This window comes from Pituophis catenifer, unplaced genomic scaffold (genome assembly GCF_029215685.1).
Source record: "Pituophis catenifer annectens isolate HBS135680 unplaced genomic scaffold, rPitCat1.0.hap2 SCAF_4, whole genome shotgun sequence".
NCBI classification, from domain to species: Eukaryota; Metazoa; Chordata; class Lepidosauria; order Squamata; family Colubridae; genus Pituophis; species Pituophis catenifer.
In genome coordinates this window covers 66,843,350-66,861,805 of record NW_027256884.1, presented here as the reverse complement: position 1 = coordinate 66,861,805, position 18,456 = coordinate 66,843,350, and the positions used below count along the sequence as shown (strand labels likewise).

The 18,456-nt window shown below is 39.2% G+C and overlaps 1 protein-coding gene across 1 annotated transcript in view; it reads right to left on the bottom strand.

The window, feature by feature from the left end:
* TSPAN7 (tetraspanin 7) overlaps window positions 1–11,527 on the bottom strand; it is a 343,808-nt gene extending 332,281 nt beyond the window's left edge. The window contains exon 1 of the mRNA XM_070943431.1: window positions 11,447–11,527. Coding sequence (XP_070799532.1) covers window positions 11,447–11,527 — 81 coding nt within the window. The remainder of the gene's footprint in view (window positions 1–11,446) is intronic.
* Between the last annotated feature and the right edge of the window lie 6,929 nt (window positions 11,528–18,456).

Genomic DNA, 18,456 nt, shown 5'->3' with positions numbered 1-18,456 from the left:
AAGTTGTTCACATTCTTTTCCATATCTTGAATAATATGATTTTGCTCTTTTTTCTTCCCTTTTCCTTTTTCCTCTTTTTCTCCTTCTCTCTGTTTATTTCAGTACTATATACTGACTCAAATAAACATTTTATTTACTGAACTAAAGTTATCCCAGAAAAAGAAATATATAAATTCTTATGGAGTTTTAGCGATAACAGCTAGTAATGTGGACTGCTATGATAAAGAGATGTTAGGAATAGCCTAGCCTAGCCTAGCCTAGCCTAGCCTAGCCTAGCCTAGCCTAGCCTAGCCTAGCCTAGCCTAGAATAGAATAGAATAGAATAGAATAGAATAGAATAGAATAGAATAGAATAGAATAGAATAGAATAGAATAGAATAGAATTTTTTATTGTCCAAGTGTGATTGGACACACAAGGAATCTGTCTTGGTGCATATGCTCTCAGTGTACATAAAAGAAAGATACATTCATCAAGAATCATAAGGTACAACACTTAATGATAATCATAGGGTACAAATAAGCAATCACGAAACAATATCAATATAAATTATAACAAGTAACAAAGTTACAGTCATACAATCATAAGTGGAAGGAGATGGGTGGTGGGAACGATGGGAAGATTAATAGTAGTACAGACTTAGTAAATAGTTTGACAGTGTTGAGAGAATTATTAATTTAGCAGAATGATGGCATTCAGGAAAAACATATTATTATGTTCTGCATTATATTTGTGTTTCCACATCATATAATATCTCCAGTTTATAACTACAGTATAGATTTGCAGAAGCTAACAAATTTTAGTTCACTATTAGACATGTGAATTGCTCATAAAAGCCAAACAATTTTAAGAAGATTCACGAACATTTTGATATTCCTTGTAAAGATTCACCATTTGGATTGTTGCTCTTTCTTCAGATATATTCAGTAGGTATCAAAATATACTGCTCAAAAAAATAAAGGGAACACAAGCAGAAGACATCTGAGATCTGAATGAATGAAATAGCCTTATTAAATACTTTGTTCTTTACATACAGTAGTTTATACACTGCTCAAACAACTAAAGGGAACACAAAACTGTTCAAATGTCTACAAATTTAACAAACAAAGTATTTAATAAGGCTATTTCATTCATTCAGATCTCGGATGTCTTCTGCTTGTGTTCCCTTTATTTTTTTGAGCAGTGTATTTGTGAGCAGGATTTATAGTATATTAGACTTTTAATTTCAAGGAAATTCCTATTTTCAGGACTAAATTTGTGCCCATTGATTTATATTTTTTTCTTTCCATTTGACCTTTTGTAAAATAAACAGTATAATCTAAAAATGTAAGACTTTTAGAAATTATCTAGTAAAACTCTTGATGACAACAGCCATGAGATTGGCCATCTAGTTCAGTGGTCACCAACTGGTGGTCCATGAGAAAAATTTGGTGGTCCGCAGAAAATTTGCATTTTTTTTATATTGCACTAAATCAGAGATCCTCAAACTATGGCCCCAGGACCAGATACATGCAATGAACATGTTACTGCAGAGAGTCTCCCCCTTTGGGGTCTTTTTGTGTGGGTTGGAGTGGTGCAGAAATTCCAACTTGGGGTCTGTTTCAGCCTCCTGGTGCAGGGCTTTGTGCGAAGGCTGGAGGGAAGTGCCTCTGGTGACAAAGAGCCGGAGGGCCTTGTTCCAGTGAGACTGCATCATGACCAGGAACTGGCTGACAATCTCAGCCCGCTGAGCCTCCAGGCACCGGTACCTGGCCTTGCACTCCCACAGGTCTTCCCTCTGCTTGGAAAGCCTATGCTCGTAGTCCTCAGTGAGGTGCTTCTGCTGAGCCTCCTTCTCGGTCAGATCTAATTTGAACTGAGCCAACTGTTTTGCCAGCTCTTTCTCATGGTGGCTGCTTAGCTCCAACACCTGCTTCCGGTTGGGGCCCTAAGGAGCCCGGGCAGGCAGGCAAGGAGGGGCTGGGAGGAGAGGGGCAAGTAGAAGCCGGCGAGGCACCCCTCAACGTAACATTGAGTTGACCACACCCACCCAGTCACATGATCACCTAGCCACGCCCAGCCAGCCGGTCATTTGGCAGATCATATTAGTGGTCCATGGGATTTAAAATTATGAATTTAGTGGTCCCTGAGGTCCATAAGGTTGGGGACCCGATCTAGTTAATACAGGTGATAATAGAAAGGAGCACTACTGAATGGTAAGTGAAATCTCAGTTTCTACTTCTGAAATTGGTGCATTTTTCCTTTCTAAACATGGCTTTATAGATACATCAGTCCTCATCCAACTTCTCTCCCTCTCTTCCCTCCCTCCCTCCCTCTTTCTATCATATACACATACACAGATCTACCGAGTTTCTATAAAATCATTCATATGTATATGGATTGAAGATTAGTTTTTAATCTCATATTTTAAATGTGTCTGCATATACTCTACTATTTAATATTTTCCAACAAGATTATTTAACTGTTTTATAATGGCATGTTATTTGTATCATATGAAAATTAACCATCACATATACTTAATAAAGAAAAGGGGAGAATAATATTTAACAAATTTAAATTTAATGATGTATGTTTGATCCAGAAAAGCACCTGAAGCTGAATTATGGCTTCTCTTTGGCAAACATTTGTTCAACTCACTCAGACTGCAGGATCAAAAGGTTTTACAGGGTCCTAAATTAAGAAGGAAAGCAGAGTAGTATTGTTACCTGATCTTCACAAAAGTGTTTGCTGACAGATGTAAAAGCAAAGCTGAGCTGGTGAGCAGTACAGAGAGCAATGTCTGCAGACTAAAGAGTTCATTCCAATAACCCAATTAGACATTCACTACTGGAATGATTAATGTTACCAATATGTCAAGACATGTGTTACTGTGAGTATAAGGAAAAACTGCTGAACTAATGTACAGTTGTTCTGTAAATGAGTCTGACTCAGCAAATTCAAAGCAAGAAGTAGACACAAATTATCATCAGAGTTTGTTTCTTTGTTTTTCAACTGTTACTTTGCAGAACATTTTATGTTTCCTGTTTCCACAAAATTGTTTGCCAATATTGATAGCTCTTCAAGGCTTTCAACCAAGAGATAGATAGATAGATAGATAGATAGATAGATAGATAGATAGATAGACAGACAGACAGACAGACTTCAGTTATAAGAAAAATATTGCTGAAGTAACATGTTTAGCTACATACTAACATACCACATGAAATATACTATCAGTTCATTATTATCATTGGAACCATTTCCTCACCACAAGATTCTATAGCAGTGTTGGCAAATCTTTTCAGCACCAAGTGCCAAAAAGGGAGCCCATGTGCATGGGAGCACTGGAAACCAGAAAAGCAGCTCCCTGGCGTGCACGTGCGGGAGTGCCAGAAACCGGAAGTTCAGAAGTCTTTGGTCTTCTGTTTTATTTACAGTCATCATTTTCTGACAAATTAAGATCAAGCTTCCAAGTTTGAGACCCAATATTTATTAATATTTTTCTTATCTAAATTGACAGAAGTTAAATCTGGATTAAAATGTCATATTCATTTTAATGGAACGTTGCCAACAGAATTTGAATTCAATCCAAAAAAATTAGTCAAAAATATAAAATAGATAATGAAGCTGATCTAAAAGTTTAAGATAAGTTATTTATACAGAAATCCTTAAAACTATGTAAATTCATTAAAGGTTCCATAGTGAGAACAAGCAGTATTTGTAAGATTAATTTCTTCCTCCCAGAAAAAAAATGCCGCATTCACATACAGTACACACAAAAAGATACTTGTGGCCTCTCTTGTTCAGTTTAGTAGAAATTAGGGATTTATGTGTGTTTTACTGCGAAGTCTGACCTCAACAGATTAGGAGTGCAACAGATTAGGAGTGCAAATGAGGAAACAGCAGATTAGAAACAAAGCAATGATTACTCAAGACAGAGTAAATGGAAAGAAATTCCTCCTTTTTTACCTGTGAAAGTGCCCTTGAAAACCAATAAAACAGCTCAAAGGAACTGAATTTTTGATACTGAAATATTAGAATTTTTAATTCAGCATATCATGCTATGATTTATCTAATTGGTATATTTTTATAACCTACATAAATTGTAATTGAATTCTCATAAATGGAGTGTTCTGTGGTAAAATCACTGATCCAACCAGTTTCTAAATTAATGAATGAGCCTCACTATTAATTGCTGATATGCAAAACTGGTTTTATGGTATGCCAAGTAATACACATTATGGTATTCAAATATCAAACTGATTTCACATTAGTTTAATTGGGTTGTTTTTTTTTCTTTTGCTTTCAAAATTTCAAGAAAAACTACATTTCTCCCCATGATTTCCTCAGCTCTGTATTCTCTTAGTATCATCCAAATAAATTCTGTGGATACATACAAGGGTAGAAGAAGAAATTAGGATTATATGACTTAAATTTCAGTTTATGGAATTTGGTCAGCATTGAATTAAATCTTTTGACCCAATTCTTTTGAGTCAACCTTTAAAAAAGCCTTTGAGGTTCCCTTACCATTCTTTGCCCCAAGCCTGTAATTCTTAACTATAAAAATTATCTTGAGTATTATATTAATTGTATTAATCTAATGTAATAGATGCAATGAAATCTATACTATTCCAATTGTGAAAAAATTACTACTGTACCACACTATTATGGTACTGAGGGAAGTCACCCCTGCTAGAAGAATGAAATATTTTGAGAAATATTTAAAAAGGCAGAATATTATATTTCCCCTAAAAGAGAAATGGAAATTTTAAGGGAGACAGAAACTCAGCTTCAGCTCCCTGCCCCCAGCAGAAATTTGGTGCCCATTAAGAAAGACTGGGCCAGCCTATCTACAAAACAAAAGACCTTCAGCTCCAGGATGATGGGATTATCCTTCAAGGCAAGCTATTCATCCACAATAGGAACTGCACCAGCAGCCCCTTCATTGCATCAGCCCAAGCTTCAAACAAGCTTGACTCAGACAACCTACAAAATCAGCTATGACCCCTGCATAGCTCCTTGGGAGTCTGACAGCAACCAATAGAATATATGCCCTTGCCAAAGGAACAGGAAGCTCAAGGACAAGGCCCAAGAGAGAGTATAAATAACCTTCACTCTCCACTCCATGTGGTCAGCTACCCAGAATCACACAAGCTTGGTGGTTCTCCTTCACCATTAAACCATCTTTCCAATCAGGCTATGTTTCCAGTATCTTTCTCCCCACTCGGAACTGAGCCAGATGGATATTTCTTCCAACAGTACTATTACTGTACATGTACAGTATTATAAAACCACTAAAAAACAGTTATGATAAGTGCATCTTTGGTATATTCCTTAGTGCACTAATAAACTACAAGTATTTTCTAGTTAGTGGAATGCAAAGAATACAGTGTGTTAGTTTGTCAAGTAAAATTCTATTTACATGAATTTATGTCTGCATGTTTAGGGTTTTGGTTGTGCTCCTGGCATTCTGTCCAAAAATGCCAAAACTGATCAATAGTGTTCTTATAATTGGCAGAGAATGAAGGACAATAGCCAAGTCTACACCTTCTCCATCTTACTAAAAAGCATTACAGGAAAGCATTGAAGTATGGATAGTGATGGTCAATAATTGTGGGCCCATCTGGTGATGATGACAATTTACAGAAGAATGCAACTTGAAATGTAAGAAAAATAAATGGAGAAGTGCATGAATTAACAAAAGAAAATAAAGAAAAATTGGTATGTTATGTATTTGTAAAACTGAGAAAAAATGTAACAGATCTGATATTGTGGAGTTGATTAATAAATATAGGGATGACACAGACTTAGTTATTAATGAAAGGATTAATAGCAATTAAAATGTGTAGATTACTATTAGTGTTATTATCCTGTCTTTTAACATCTAACTCCTATCATCTAGATTGTATTTTCATGTGGAAAAATAGAAATCCACAGGTTGATAATGGGTTATGTTCTCCCCTAGTATAACTGTCTATATAAATGCAATATAGACAAATGTTCTATAAAGTAACATGAATGGTGGGAGCAAGATATAGGAATAGGAATAGGAATAGGAATAGGAATAGGAATAGGAATAGGAATAGGAATAGGAATAGGAATAGGAATAGGAATAGGATAGCATAGCATAGCATAGCATAGCATAGCATAGCATAGCATAGCATAGCATAGCATAGCATAGCATAGACCAGAATAGAAAAGGAAAGGAAAGGAAAGGAAAGGAAAGGAAAGGAAAGGAAAGGAAAGGAAAGGAAAGGAAAGGAAAGGAAAGGAAAGGAAAGGAAAGGAGAAGAAAATAGGTGAAACTCAAGGCCCGTAATCGGGATCCGGCCCGCAGGGTACTTAAATCTGGCCTGCGGGACCAGCCTGGAAATATCAAAGGACCGGGCCATGGTGCCTCTGCTGGTCAAAACAGGCCATGTGCAGGGCCCCTGCGACCCGTTTTTGGCCTCCCCAGCCTCCTGCAGCACTCTGCTGGTCAAAAACCAGCAGAGTGCTGCTGGAGGTTGGGGAGGATGAAAATGAGGCATGGGGAGGTCGCATGCAGGGGTCCCTGTGCCCCATTTTGGCTGGTAAAGTGCTGCAGGAGACCGTTCAGGCCCAAAATGGGGCAGAGGTGGCCACGCACACTCCCCACACCCCATTTTGGCCGGCAGGGTGCTGCAGCACACATCTGTCCCATCTCCACCCATCCCCCCCTGGCCCGCAGAGAAGTATTACAATGCTGATCCAGTCCTCGAAGAAATCTAGTTTGACATCAATGGAATAGAACTTTATTGTCACTTTAAATGTACACTAATCGACATATATTAAAATGAAATTTAATTGCATTCAGCTCTCAAAAGATAACCATTACACATATACTCACATACACACACGTGTGACATAGAGAAACATCACAGTGTAGTTTGAATGTATACATATATATGGCAAAAAAAAAGTATCCTATGAATGTAAAAAAAAAAAAAGTAGGCCATTTCGAGACCAAAGAATAATTGAGAATGATTACTGGGTATGCTTAAAACAAGATCTATTTGTTTTGAATATATAGTTTAAGGATAATTCTATTCGTGTAGTCTAGCGGTAAAGAAATGAATATAAATCTAAAAGTATGATGGTTTGGTTGATTTGTTTATTGTGAAATACTTAGTGAAAAATACAGTGAAAAGGTCTGAATTTGAGACATATTATTTGTTGGTGCAATCAATTCTGGGTTGGGGGAAGAAATGGAAATGTAATAAAATAAAATGACATGAAAGAAAAAAGAATAAGTCCAGAACCATGAATAAAGAATTCTGAATGAAAGAAAATATGAAAGGGTATCCAACTATTTCAACAGAATGTATGGAAAATGACGTTAAGGAAAGATAATGTAGAAGGTACTTGGAATCCGAGTAAAAACAATTATATTACAGAGTGGCACAGAAGTGAGTGGAAGTATATAATCTAAAAAATGAAAAAGGATTTTTAATGGAATAGTGAAATGATGAAATAGAAAAGGCCTTGAATTAAAGAATTAAAAGAAAATATATTGAGTGCTGTAAAAACTTAAAAGTGAAAGGCATTATCTGATGTGCATAGAGGAAAATACAATTTGAAAGAATGAATGCAATAAAAAAAAGAACAAAAATAAAAGTATCAGAGAAAATGCAGAACCTTTTTGTTGAGAAGAAATATTGTTTGGGAAGTAGGTGAAGAAAGGTGAAGAAAGTTATATAAGAAGCCCCCAGAGCAGAGAGTTGAATTAATAATAAATGTGATAAAATTATTTGGGATGAATGAATTGAAGGAATGCTAGAAAGTATACAGGCTTCTTTCATGAAAATTATAATGATTGAAGTGTGGGATTGAAATGAAGGCTATAAAAATGAAGAAAATTGATTTTAAAATGCCCTGAGAATATTGGAAAATGGTAAGGTTACAATTGCTACAAATAGAACAATGTTGAATTATGGATTAGTTTGATTTGGAATGAATATAAATGTTGTTTAACATGTATACGAAGACTGTGTCTGTGAACTGATGAGCAGTAACTAAAATTGATTGTCAAAAAGTAGAATCAGTGTGTGTGGCTAGGAAGATGTTTGGCAGAAATGTGATTGAAAGTCCATAAAAGGAATAATGAAGAACATTTGGGAAGTGCATTAGCAGGGCAGGATGAATGCAGACCAGATTTTTGTTCTTTGGCAAGTGATAGAGAAATATATGAATGTGAAAAAGAACTTGCATTATACATTTATTGATTTAGACAAAATGCATAATAAAACGAATAGGCTTGAATTGTGGAATATTTTGATCACTATGGATTTGAAGCTCAGCTGGCAAATATTAAAGTGTTTGTATATGATGATGTACAATATATACCATAAAGTATGTATAAGAATAAAACATTCACATGGTTCATGATAAAGAATATGATAAACATGTCATTGGTTGTTTAATATATTCATGGATAAATAGGGAAATGTTTGTGTGATATTAGCAGTGTTAGTTGGAGATGTCAGATATATGTATATTTTGTATGCAAATGACTCCATGCTAGTAGCTTAGAACCTAAATAATACATAATGAAAGATAGATTGCATGATGCAAAAACGGATAGCTGAAACTTTATGTATGAAAGACCAAAATAATTGTGTACTTTGGCATACAGGTAGTCCTCAACTTATGATCACAATTGAGCCCAAAATTTATGTTGTTAAGTGAAAAATTTGTTCAGTGAGTTTTGCCCTATTTTATTACTTTTCTTGTCACATTTGTTAAGTGAATCACTGCAGTTGTTAAATTAATAACATGGTTGTTAAATGAATCTGATTTCTCAATTAACTTTGCTTGTCAAAAGATCGAAAAAGGTGATCATGTGATCCAGGGACACTGCAACCGTCATAAATGTGAGTCAGTTGTCAAGTATCTGAATGTAAATCGCATGACCATGGGGATGCTACAACGGTCATAAGTGTGAAAAATGATCATAAATCACTTTTTTTCAGTGCTGTTATAACGTCTAACAGTCACTAAATGAACTGTTGTAAATTGAGTACTACCTGTATTTACTAATGATAAGCAAATAGATGCAGAAATTTTGACAGATACGACTGTGGATAGAAAAGTAATAGACATAATCCAAAAATGAGTTAAAAGTATAAATGAGAAATGGGAACGGAAGAAACTATAGAAATAATTGATGTGGGAATTATTCATATCAGTAGCTACTGGGTGTCCAAATTAAGACTTATGCAGAGATATGCATTTTAAAAAAAGGAATACTAGATTTAAAAAACATCAAAACAAATGTGAATTGTAAAAACAGTACATATAGCACATGTGTAAATTATATAACAGGCTTAAATTGTACATCAAGTGGAAAGAAAATAGGAAGATAAGGATTAAGAGATGACTGTCAGGAAAAAAGTTATTCCTATATTGATTTAAAAAGCTTGCTAAGCAAAGCTTAAACAAACAAACAAAAGCATTGCATTTTCTCATTGTGCCTGACATATTAAAGCTATTCAAATTATAGTTCCCTTATATTCTTTTGATACATTAAATACACTTGTAGTATGTACTGTAATGTTTAAGGTCTATAATCAACCAAACAGGAACCATTATATTATACTTTCATGATATATGACCAAAGAGTTCTTAATCAGCAGATCACTGATAAGATAGGATAGACTCTGTATTTGAGTCTGCTGAACAACAGCCCAAGCTGCTATGAAAATTCCAGTCCCCAGAGGCTATTTGAAAACCCAGAGCTCTTGTTACCAAATACCTCTTTAATGTATTTGGATTACAAACCACAATAATATTTTAATAATATTATTATAATGTTATTTTGCTATAATGAAGCAGTGGAAGATGTTTTCCCCCTCTAGAGCAGCTGCAAGTAAAGCCTGACATGAACTAAAAAAAAAACCCAAACTCAATAGCCTTCAAAATAATAAAATAGGCAATCTGCCTACAAATATGTCCACCTGTACATAATACAAGGGAATCAGCAACAAGGCTGTCTCTTGAAATGAATAGAGATGTTCAACATAATATTCAATTAAACCAAAGCAAGTCTTCTATATTACATGTATCTAAATTCATGATTATATACATCTATATTACTTGGGATAAGGTTAGTTCTAATCTCACTTACTTGGAAATGCAGCAGTATTTCAGTTTAACTGTACTGTTAATCAAAGCATATAATTTATTCCTGTTATTCATGAACAATGAGAAATGGGTTTCAATTGTTTATTCTGGGTAACAGCCTATTTGAAAACAGGAAACTATATTACAAAACAATACAGAAGACATTAATACTCTATTTGATAACCCTTCCTATTCCAACAGCTACAATGAAACATCCTTTGTATGAACATCCAACAATAAAAGTTAATCTGACAAAATAATGCACATAGCATTTATGAAAATATAACCATTGAGAGTAGGTAGTGCTAAGTGGATACAAGCAGAAGCAGTGGAAGCAGCAAGCTATTTTTTTTTTTTTTGCAAAGGTCTATATCTTGCTGTTTATTTTCACATATTTATTGGATGTGTATGTAGGATTTTTTTAACCATTTCCAATAAATATTTAAGTTCATGTAGATTTTTATTCCTGCAGTATCATTTTCTGTGAGCTGTCCACCACATTTCCCAGAGGTATTGGCAGAAAATGCAGAGATCGTATGAAGAAATGAGCTGTAGTTTAAACTCCTGAATAATCTGGATGTTCATGCCCGATGCACCAATTGCCTCATTCATAAACATCATAGATCTCTTCATTGATCAAGTCCTGACAGCCAGATCCATCCACTGGGTTGGTTGCAAATCCAAAAATCATTTTAGGTGGCCCAAATTTCGTGAAAGATACCCAGCTTTCTTAAATTTAAGTATACAGGTCTTGCAAATATAAAGAGCTTTGTGAAATACAATGTGCAAGCAGTGCCTTTTTTTTAAAAAAAAAAAGCCCACAGAGACCTACATTTACCCTTCAAAAATTTGGCCAACCAGCCTATGATAATTGATCAAATTAATTAAAAATATCTGCTACAATCCTTCAATTCTCCTATCACCGAAGGAAAAAAAGAAATATATACCACGCTTTCAACTTTCTTCTTTCCCGGACTGCTTTCATGAAAAGTTCTTTTTTAAAAAGAAGGGCGACAGGGTGGGTGAAAATCGGACACAATTCTATCACACCTTCCTATCCCCTCCCCCGTTAATGAAATAGATGGTGATAAACCGGGAACAGACGCCTAGCATGGAGGAGAAGAGATACTCAGGCAAACAAACAGGCGTTTGCGCAGCAAAGAGCCGCCGCTGCGGTTCCCATTGCAACGTTATCTCCGGCGACGCCAACGCAGACGGCACATAAACTCGCCCGGGGCGAGCCGGGAGGGGGGCAATCGCCGCTTCCAGTGCCCCCACCCTTTTCACCCTCACTGGGCTGCTTCCAGCGCGAGGTTTGGGGGCACTCACCCAGAAAACGAAGGAATAGATGATGAGTAAGGTTTTCAGACACGTTATCACGGGTTTGGTCTCCATTCTCCTCGATGCCATAATACTGAAATCCCGGCTGTTGGCTAGAGCAGGGGAGGGAATGCGCGCGAGAAGGGGAGGGGAAGGAGGGAAGGAGGGGGCTGCGAGCTCCGTTCGCGCCTCCACCGAGCAGCGGATTCTCGCCGCCGGCTCCTCCGCTATCAATATTATCGCGGCCGAGGCGAAAGCTTGGAAGCGGCCGCTCCAGAATGCTCGTGCACAGGTATGGGCCGTCGCCACAGCCTGCCCTTCCTCCTGCCGTCTCGCAGCTACCGCACACCACAACCATGGCACTATTGTGCGCTCACACTGGCGGAGAAAGCAGGAGCTAATCGACCTTTCCCAGCCCTCGGGCCCCGCTATCTGGAAGACGGGGCCAGGGCCGGGAAGAAGGAAACGAGAGTCTCCGCTGCCAGACACTAGTTACGGGAAAGGTGCTGAAGCGAGAGACAAAGGAATACGCGGGAGGGTGGAAAAGGCAGTTGTGTGAATGACAGGTCCACCGTCGTGGCGTAGTAAAAGATGGAAGACGTCTCCCGCGAGGAGGTGATGCGGAGGATGGAGGGGAACTGATATAGAGCGTGTAGGCAAAGCAGACTGCTTATCGCCAGACTCCGGCTGAAAAGGGAGCCGTGTCTGCACTTGGGTGTCAGTGAAAGGGTTGCGCGGTGGGCCTGCTTCGTGCGCAGCCATGATGGACGTCTGGACGTGGGAAAAGAACTTGAAAGAGATGGTTTCCTCGGTCTCCAGCTGCCTCTCATAGCCTTCCACTTTTAAAAGGGTCCTTCCAACAATTGGAAGCCAAGGAGAATAGCTGCTTTCTCGCCAGAGCTCAGCTCTGTTTGTTCGTTTGTTTGCTTGTTATAATTTGAGCTGGTTGTATAAATAGGCCCTTTTCTTGGTAAGGTAAAATTTTCGCACCTTATTCATAGGCTGGTGGTTTATTTCCTAAATAGAAAACAAGGAAGTTCATGCTTGCCTGAACTTCGTGACCTAAAACTGCTTGCTTCTCTATTAGTGAAGTGATACAGCTACTAAGGTGATGAAACAAAAGTATGTGTCAGACAAGATGGTCATAATGTATATCCCACTTCAGTAATAAAAGCAGAACAATGCGGCACAGGCTGCCACCATGATTGGTATACCATACCATTGTGTCATGAAGGTTATGCATTTTAAGCAACACAGGTGAATTAATGTACAGTGGACATAGCAAAAGCTATGAGATACTAAAATTTCTTCAGAATAATTCAGTTGACTTAAGTAATAGTATTTCAGATAACATCCCAATTAAAAATTGCATAAATTATCTTGAAACCTGGGTGGAATTAACACTATTGCTTTGTGGTTAATGAATTAGTTATTCACTGTCTAAATCAGCTTTTTGTGCTGAAATTAGTGTCTGATCACTTGTTAGCTAAGGTTGTCATAATTTCAGATAGGACTTCATTTATTTATTAACATTAGCTTATCTGTCATTCAGAAATGAAGGTTTTCTGGGAGACAAAAAAAACTTCTTTAAATTTTAAATATATTTTTTTCTGGATCCAAAGGGACACTTTTCTTCTATAGAGAGATAATTGTGGAGAATTTCTGCTTGATATCTTATGTTTTTAACTTTTTAAATGAGCATCTTATTGAATGAAGATCTAATATCCACACATTTATCAATTGTGTAATAAAACAGGAACTGAGGAAAAAATACCTTATATAAAAGAACATGGCAGTGTAGCAGACTAGTTGAGCAGCACCATTTGTTTTTGGAATTCTGTGCTAACCCTTCTCTTTCTTATAGACTAGTAGTGATATGCATGCTCATAGGGCTGATTATGGTTGTCAGATGGAAGTGCTATCTGCTTCTTTTAAAAAAATCTCTGGAACCAGTTACCTCCTGAGGTCCGGACCATCCCCACCCTCCTGGTCTTCCGAAAAGCTTTGAAGACCTGGCTTTTCCGGCAGGCCTGGGGCCGTTGATCTTGCTTTGTGATCTGGTGAGATCCGGCCATGAATGATGTGAATGTGTTCTAAGGTTTTTAATGTTTTTTAATCTTTTAAATGTTTTTAGAATGGTTTTTTTAAAATGTATTGTGAGCCACCCTGAGACTCCAGAGAGAGGTGGCATATAAATTTAATAAATAATAAATAAGTAAATAAAGCACAATCTAGCCCAGGGGTCTGCAACCTTTAACACTCAAAAGAGCCATTTGGACCTGTTTCCCACAGAAAAGAAAACACTGGGAGCCAATAACTGGTGTGACTGGGTGGGCGTGGCCAACTCGACATCACTCACATCCAGTCACATGACAGCCCTCCAGCCACGCCTACCCAGCCGGTCATTAGGACAGAGTACCGGTTGTTAAATTATTTGCCCGGCCCCACCTCACCCCTCCCAGCCACCTTGCCACACTTGGCCTCAGGTGTGTTTCTCTCTCTCTCTCTCTCTCTCTCTCTCTCTCTCTCTCCCTCCCTCCCTCCCTCCCTCCCTCCCTCCGTGTCACTGTCTCTCTCTTTCTGTCTCTCTGTGTTGTCTCCTCTTTTTTCTTTCTTTCCCTCTCTGTCTTTCTCTGTTTTTTCATCTCTGTCTCTTTCTATGTCTCTCTTTTTCTCTTTCTCTCTCTGTCTCTTTTTTTCTCTCTCTCTCTCCCCTCCCTCCCTCTCCCCCACTCCCCACCCTCACTTCCCAACTCACACATCCAGGGAATAACTGTAAGGAAATTCGGTCACGTTCTCTCTGTCTTTGGAAAGATATAAAAATAAACCTTGTATTGCAAAAGGAGTAACAGTCAGGCTGTTACATCACAGTGCCATGAGGTTGCCACCTTAGATCACCACACGCACTTCAGAGAAGCATCATCCCAAGCAGCAGCACACTCACACAGGCACGCATACGCATCCTGCAACTCGGTCGAAACTGGCCAGAAAATATATTCCCTGGGCGCCCCCGAAGACATTTGGCAGGCAAAGTACAGGATGACACACACACTCCACATCACCAAGGCAGCGTTCGCTGAATTCTTGCAAAACTGGGCAAAGGCGGAGAGGGGAGCAGACAGAGACGAATCAAGCTGAATCTGACTCTCTCTGTCTCTCTCTCTCTCGCTGCCCAACTGCAGCAGGAAACAGTGGGCAACTACTTCCGGCCTTGGTTGGTGCTGGATGCATGGCTTGCTCTCCGCCCTGAGACACTGACCCGCCCCGCAGCCAACGTCGCTGCTGTTGCCAGGGGCAAGTGGGACAAGGTCGCATTGTGGCTCCATGTCATAATGAGCTCCAAGAGGAGGAAGGGTCTCCCCGATTGTGAAGCGCACTAACTTTCACTCTGCTGCACAAGGCACTGTGAGTGCAGCGGCAGGCTATGGGGGCGGCAGCAGCAGTGTTGAGCCGCAGCAGAGGGCTGAAACAGCCAGATGCAGCTTCAGAGCCATGGGTTGCCGATACCTGATCTAGCCTGTTATGGGTACCCATCTCATTTGGTTCAATCAATTCAACATAGTTTAGCTAGCCTGAAACATAAGCACAAGATTCCAGTGTTTAATTTTATAATGAAAAGTTCTCTTGCTCCAAATGTGCTTGAAGCCATCATCTGACCTGGTAGTTTTTTTTCTTTAATTGTGATATTTGCAAGAGATAAAAGGTGGGGAGAGACATTTTGAACCAGGACTATATGATTTTTTTAAAGCTTTGTCTTAAGAACTTTTTTCATTGCTGTTTGTGCTCAGAGCTCTAATCTGCCTAAGAATAAGACTCAAACTCTCATTTGTACTTAAGTTTGAATCTAAAGTAGATCCTGTTGGCTTATTTTTCTGCTTTGTGAGTTGGACAGCCATATGAATCTAATAAACAAAGAAGCAAATAAATATAGTCCAGAAATACTTGACACAAAACCTGAGTGTCCCTTTTGAAAAATATGGAAGATTCCACTTCTTAAAGGCTTATATGTTGATATTTTAAGGCAAAATGATGAAGGGTGGGGGAGAGACTGCATGCAGCCCTGGATAGCTAGTAATGCAGCCCCACAAGATACAATAAAAATAGTTTTTTTAAAAGTTTGCTATTTATATATATATATATATTAACTATATTATGCATTTTATCTGCAGCCCAATGGACAATTCCTCTTCAGTCGGTGCGGCCCATGCAAGCCGAAATGTTGGGTGCTCATGATTTCATCTCTATGAGGAGTTTTATATATTTCAATCAAAATAATTTCAAGCTCTTCCTCATGGCAGAGCTTGTTTCCCATGCTGCAACCATTTGAGATTATGCTGGTTTATGAAATGACTGCTGGGTGATTCCATGTCAAATGGTCTGATTTCAGAAAAGTGCCCAGCTCGCCCATCATGGATTTTGATGAAATATGGTGTGAATGTGCACACACATCCCCAATGAACATTGCTAAAGTGTTACGTTTGCCAATGTAATACTTGCAGAGATATAGTCGTTTGTATGACCCCATACCACAGCCTTCGACAGTATGACTCTGAGGTTTCAGCAACTTTGACACATAATATCTCTGGCAATATTTTGTTGACAGAAACAAAACTTGGCCATCTTGTACAACTTGTTGTGCTCTATTAAACAAAATAATAATAACATTCTCATAAGCGATCTCCATCTAGATAATTTGGACCAAAGTTGGCCAAAAATGACTGTGACGCGAAAAAAGGGTAAATTTTGGCTTTTTATATCTCTGGAAGGAAAGGTATGAGAAACGTGAAACTTTATGCATAATAACTTACGCACAACAAGGTTGTCAAATGTTAAGGGTGTTCAAGGATCGCGCCCAATAACTCCAACAAGCAGTTATTCATCAAAACAAGTAATATTTATTAACAAGGCATCTTATCATTACAGGTACAGATCTGGAATTGGGGCAGGACCGCATGGCTGACCCTTAAGTATCCCCTGGGCGTGGCTAAGGTAAGGAGGGGTTATTGGGTTAGGGTGGACCTTGGGGGTTGGCTTGCCCAGCCCCCCTGCCTCTAACCCTGGATCAGAGGCAAGGCATTTATTCCTGACAAAACCCCCTCTAAATGCCTGGCCGAGGTGTTCTTGGATGGTGTGTACCTGAGATGTCGTTTTTGAGAGGACACCCAATTTTGATGTCAGATATGTATGCTGTTTGTTTTGCAATGGTTTTGTTAGAATGTCCGCTGTCTGTTCTTCTGTGTCACAATGTATGACTCTTATGAATCCTATGTTTGCGAACTGTCTAACATGTTTATACTTTATGTCAATATGCCTCGACCTCTGACCAACTGCTTCAGCCTTTGATATTTCCACAGCAGCTTTATTGTCCTCATGTATGGTAATTGGATAGTTGGGTTCGGCCCATATGTCCATGAGCAGGTCATCAAACCAGACCAGGTTGTTGGCAGCTTTGGAGAAACATATGTATTCGGCCTCTGTTGTGGATGTACCTACCAGGTCCTGTTTGCCCGTGTACCAATATACTTGGCTGTTGTTGAGGAAGAACACATAACCTGAAGTGCTCTTCCTGCTTTTCACATCCCCAGCCCAGTCAGCATCAGCGTAGCATGTGAGTGTGGGTCTTGTGGTGTTCTCGGGCTCTAGTGATAGGCAGGCATCGGCGCTATGTTTTAGATATCTCAATACCCTTTTGATGGCTTCCCAGTGGTATACAGTGGGGTTACATACATGTCGAGATAGCAAGTTAACTGGCAGGGCGATGTCGGGCCTTGTCCAGTTCGCGATATATAATAGAGAGCCTATGGTGGATCTGTATAATGTGTTGTCTTTAAACGCCTCAGCCTCATTGTACATATCCTTTATGGAGTCTGGTTGCATTGGTGTTTCACACGCTTTGGCGTTCGTCATATTGCATTTATGTAACAGTTCCAAAATTTTGTCTTTCTGTGATAGTTGGAAACCTTTGTCAGTCTTTGTAATTTGCACCCCCAAGTATTTATCTACCTTACCCAATATTTTCAGTGAAAAGTGTTTCCCTAGCTCACTGGCGAAGTCATTGCATTTACTAGACTGATCGCCGATATATAGTATGTCATCCACGTATATCAGGACATATTCGAGAGAGTTGCCTGACTTCTTGGTGAAGAAGCAGTTGTCGGCCAAGGTGGCTGAGAACCCCATGGATTTCAGAGTCTTGGATAGGCATTCGTACCAGCGTTTCCCTGATTGTTTTAGTCCATACAAGCTTCTGTTCAGGACCCAGGTTTCCCCCTTCCTGGTGCTTTGGCTAGGTGGCACTCTCACATATATCTCCTTATCGAGCTCAGCGTGCAGGTAAACGGTTTGTACATCGAATTGGTGCACTTCTAGTCCAAGAAGTGATGCAATTACCAACGCACATTTTACGCTCTCAGCCCTGACTGTGGGGGAGTATGTTTCAGTGTAATCATCAGGGTATTTTTGAGCGAATCCTTGTGCCACCAGTCTATCCTTGTAGAGGACTTTGTTTCCCTCCAATGTTTTAACTTTGTAGACCCACCTGGTGCCTATGGGCGTTTTGTCTGCTGGGACTTCAGAGGGGGTGTATACATTTAGTTCCCTCAGACTGTTCATTTCCCTTTCCATGGCTTGTTCCCATTTTGCTCTTTCCCCATCTGGTAACTTCAGTACATCCTCATATGTGTTGGGAGTTAATTGGTTAGTGTGGAGGGATAACACGTAGTCCCCTAACATTTTTGGTGCTTTGCCCCTGTTTGCCCTGATTGGCCTGGCAGGGGGTGTCTCAGTGTCATGCAGATACCTAGCCTCTCTCTCTGTGAGTGAGTCCACTTTGATGTATGGGTGGTTCTCCTTCCACTCCTTCACTAGTATTTCCTGTCTCTTGGGTTTGCCCTTTTCCTGCTCTGTGTCCTTTCCTGCGTTGTGCCTTATCTCCTTTTGGCTATCCCCTGGTCCGTCCTTGCTAACGGACACCTCGTTGAGGTGTATCTTGGACCAGTTGGTATTTTCGTGGAAGACAG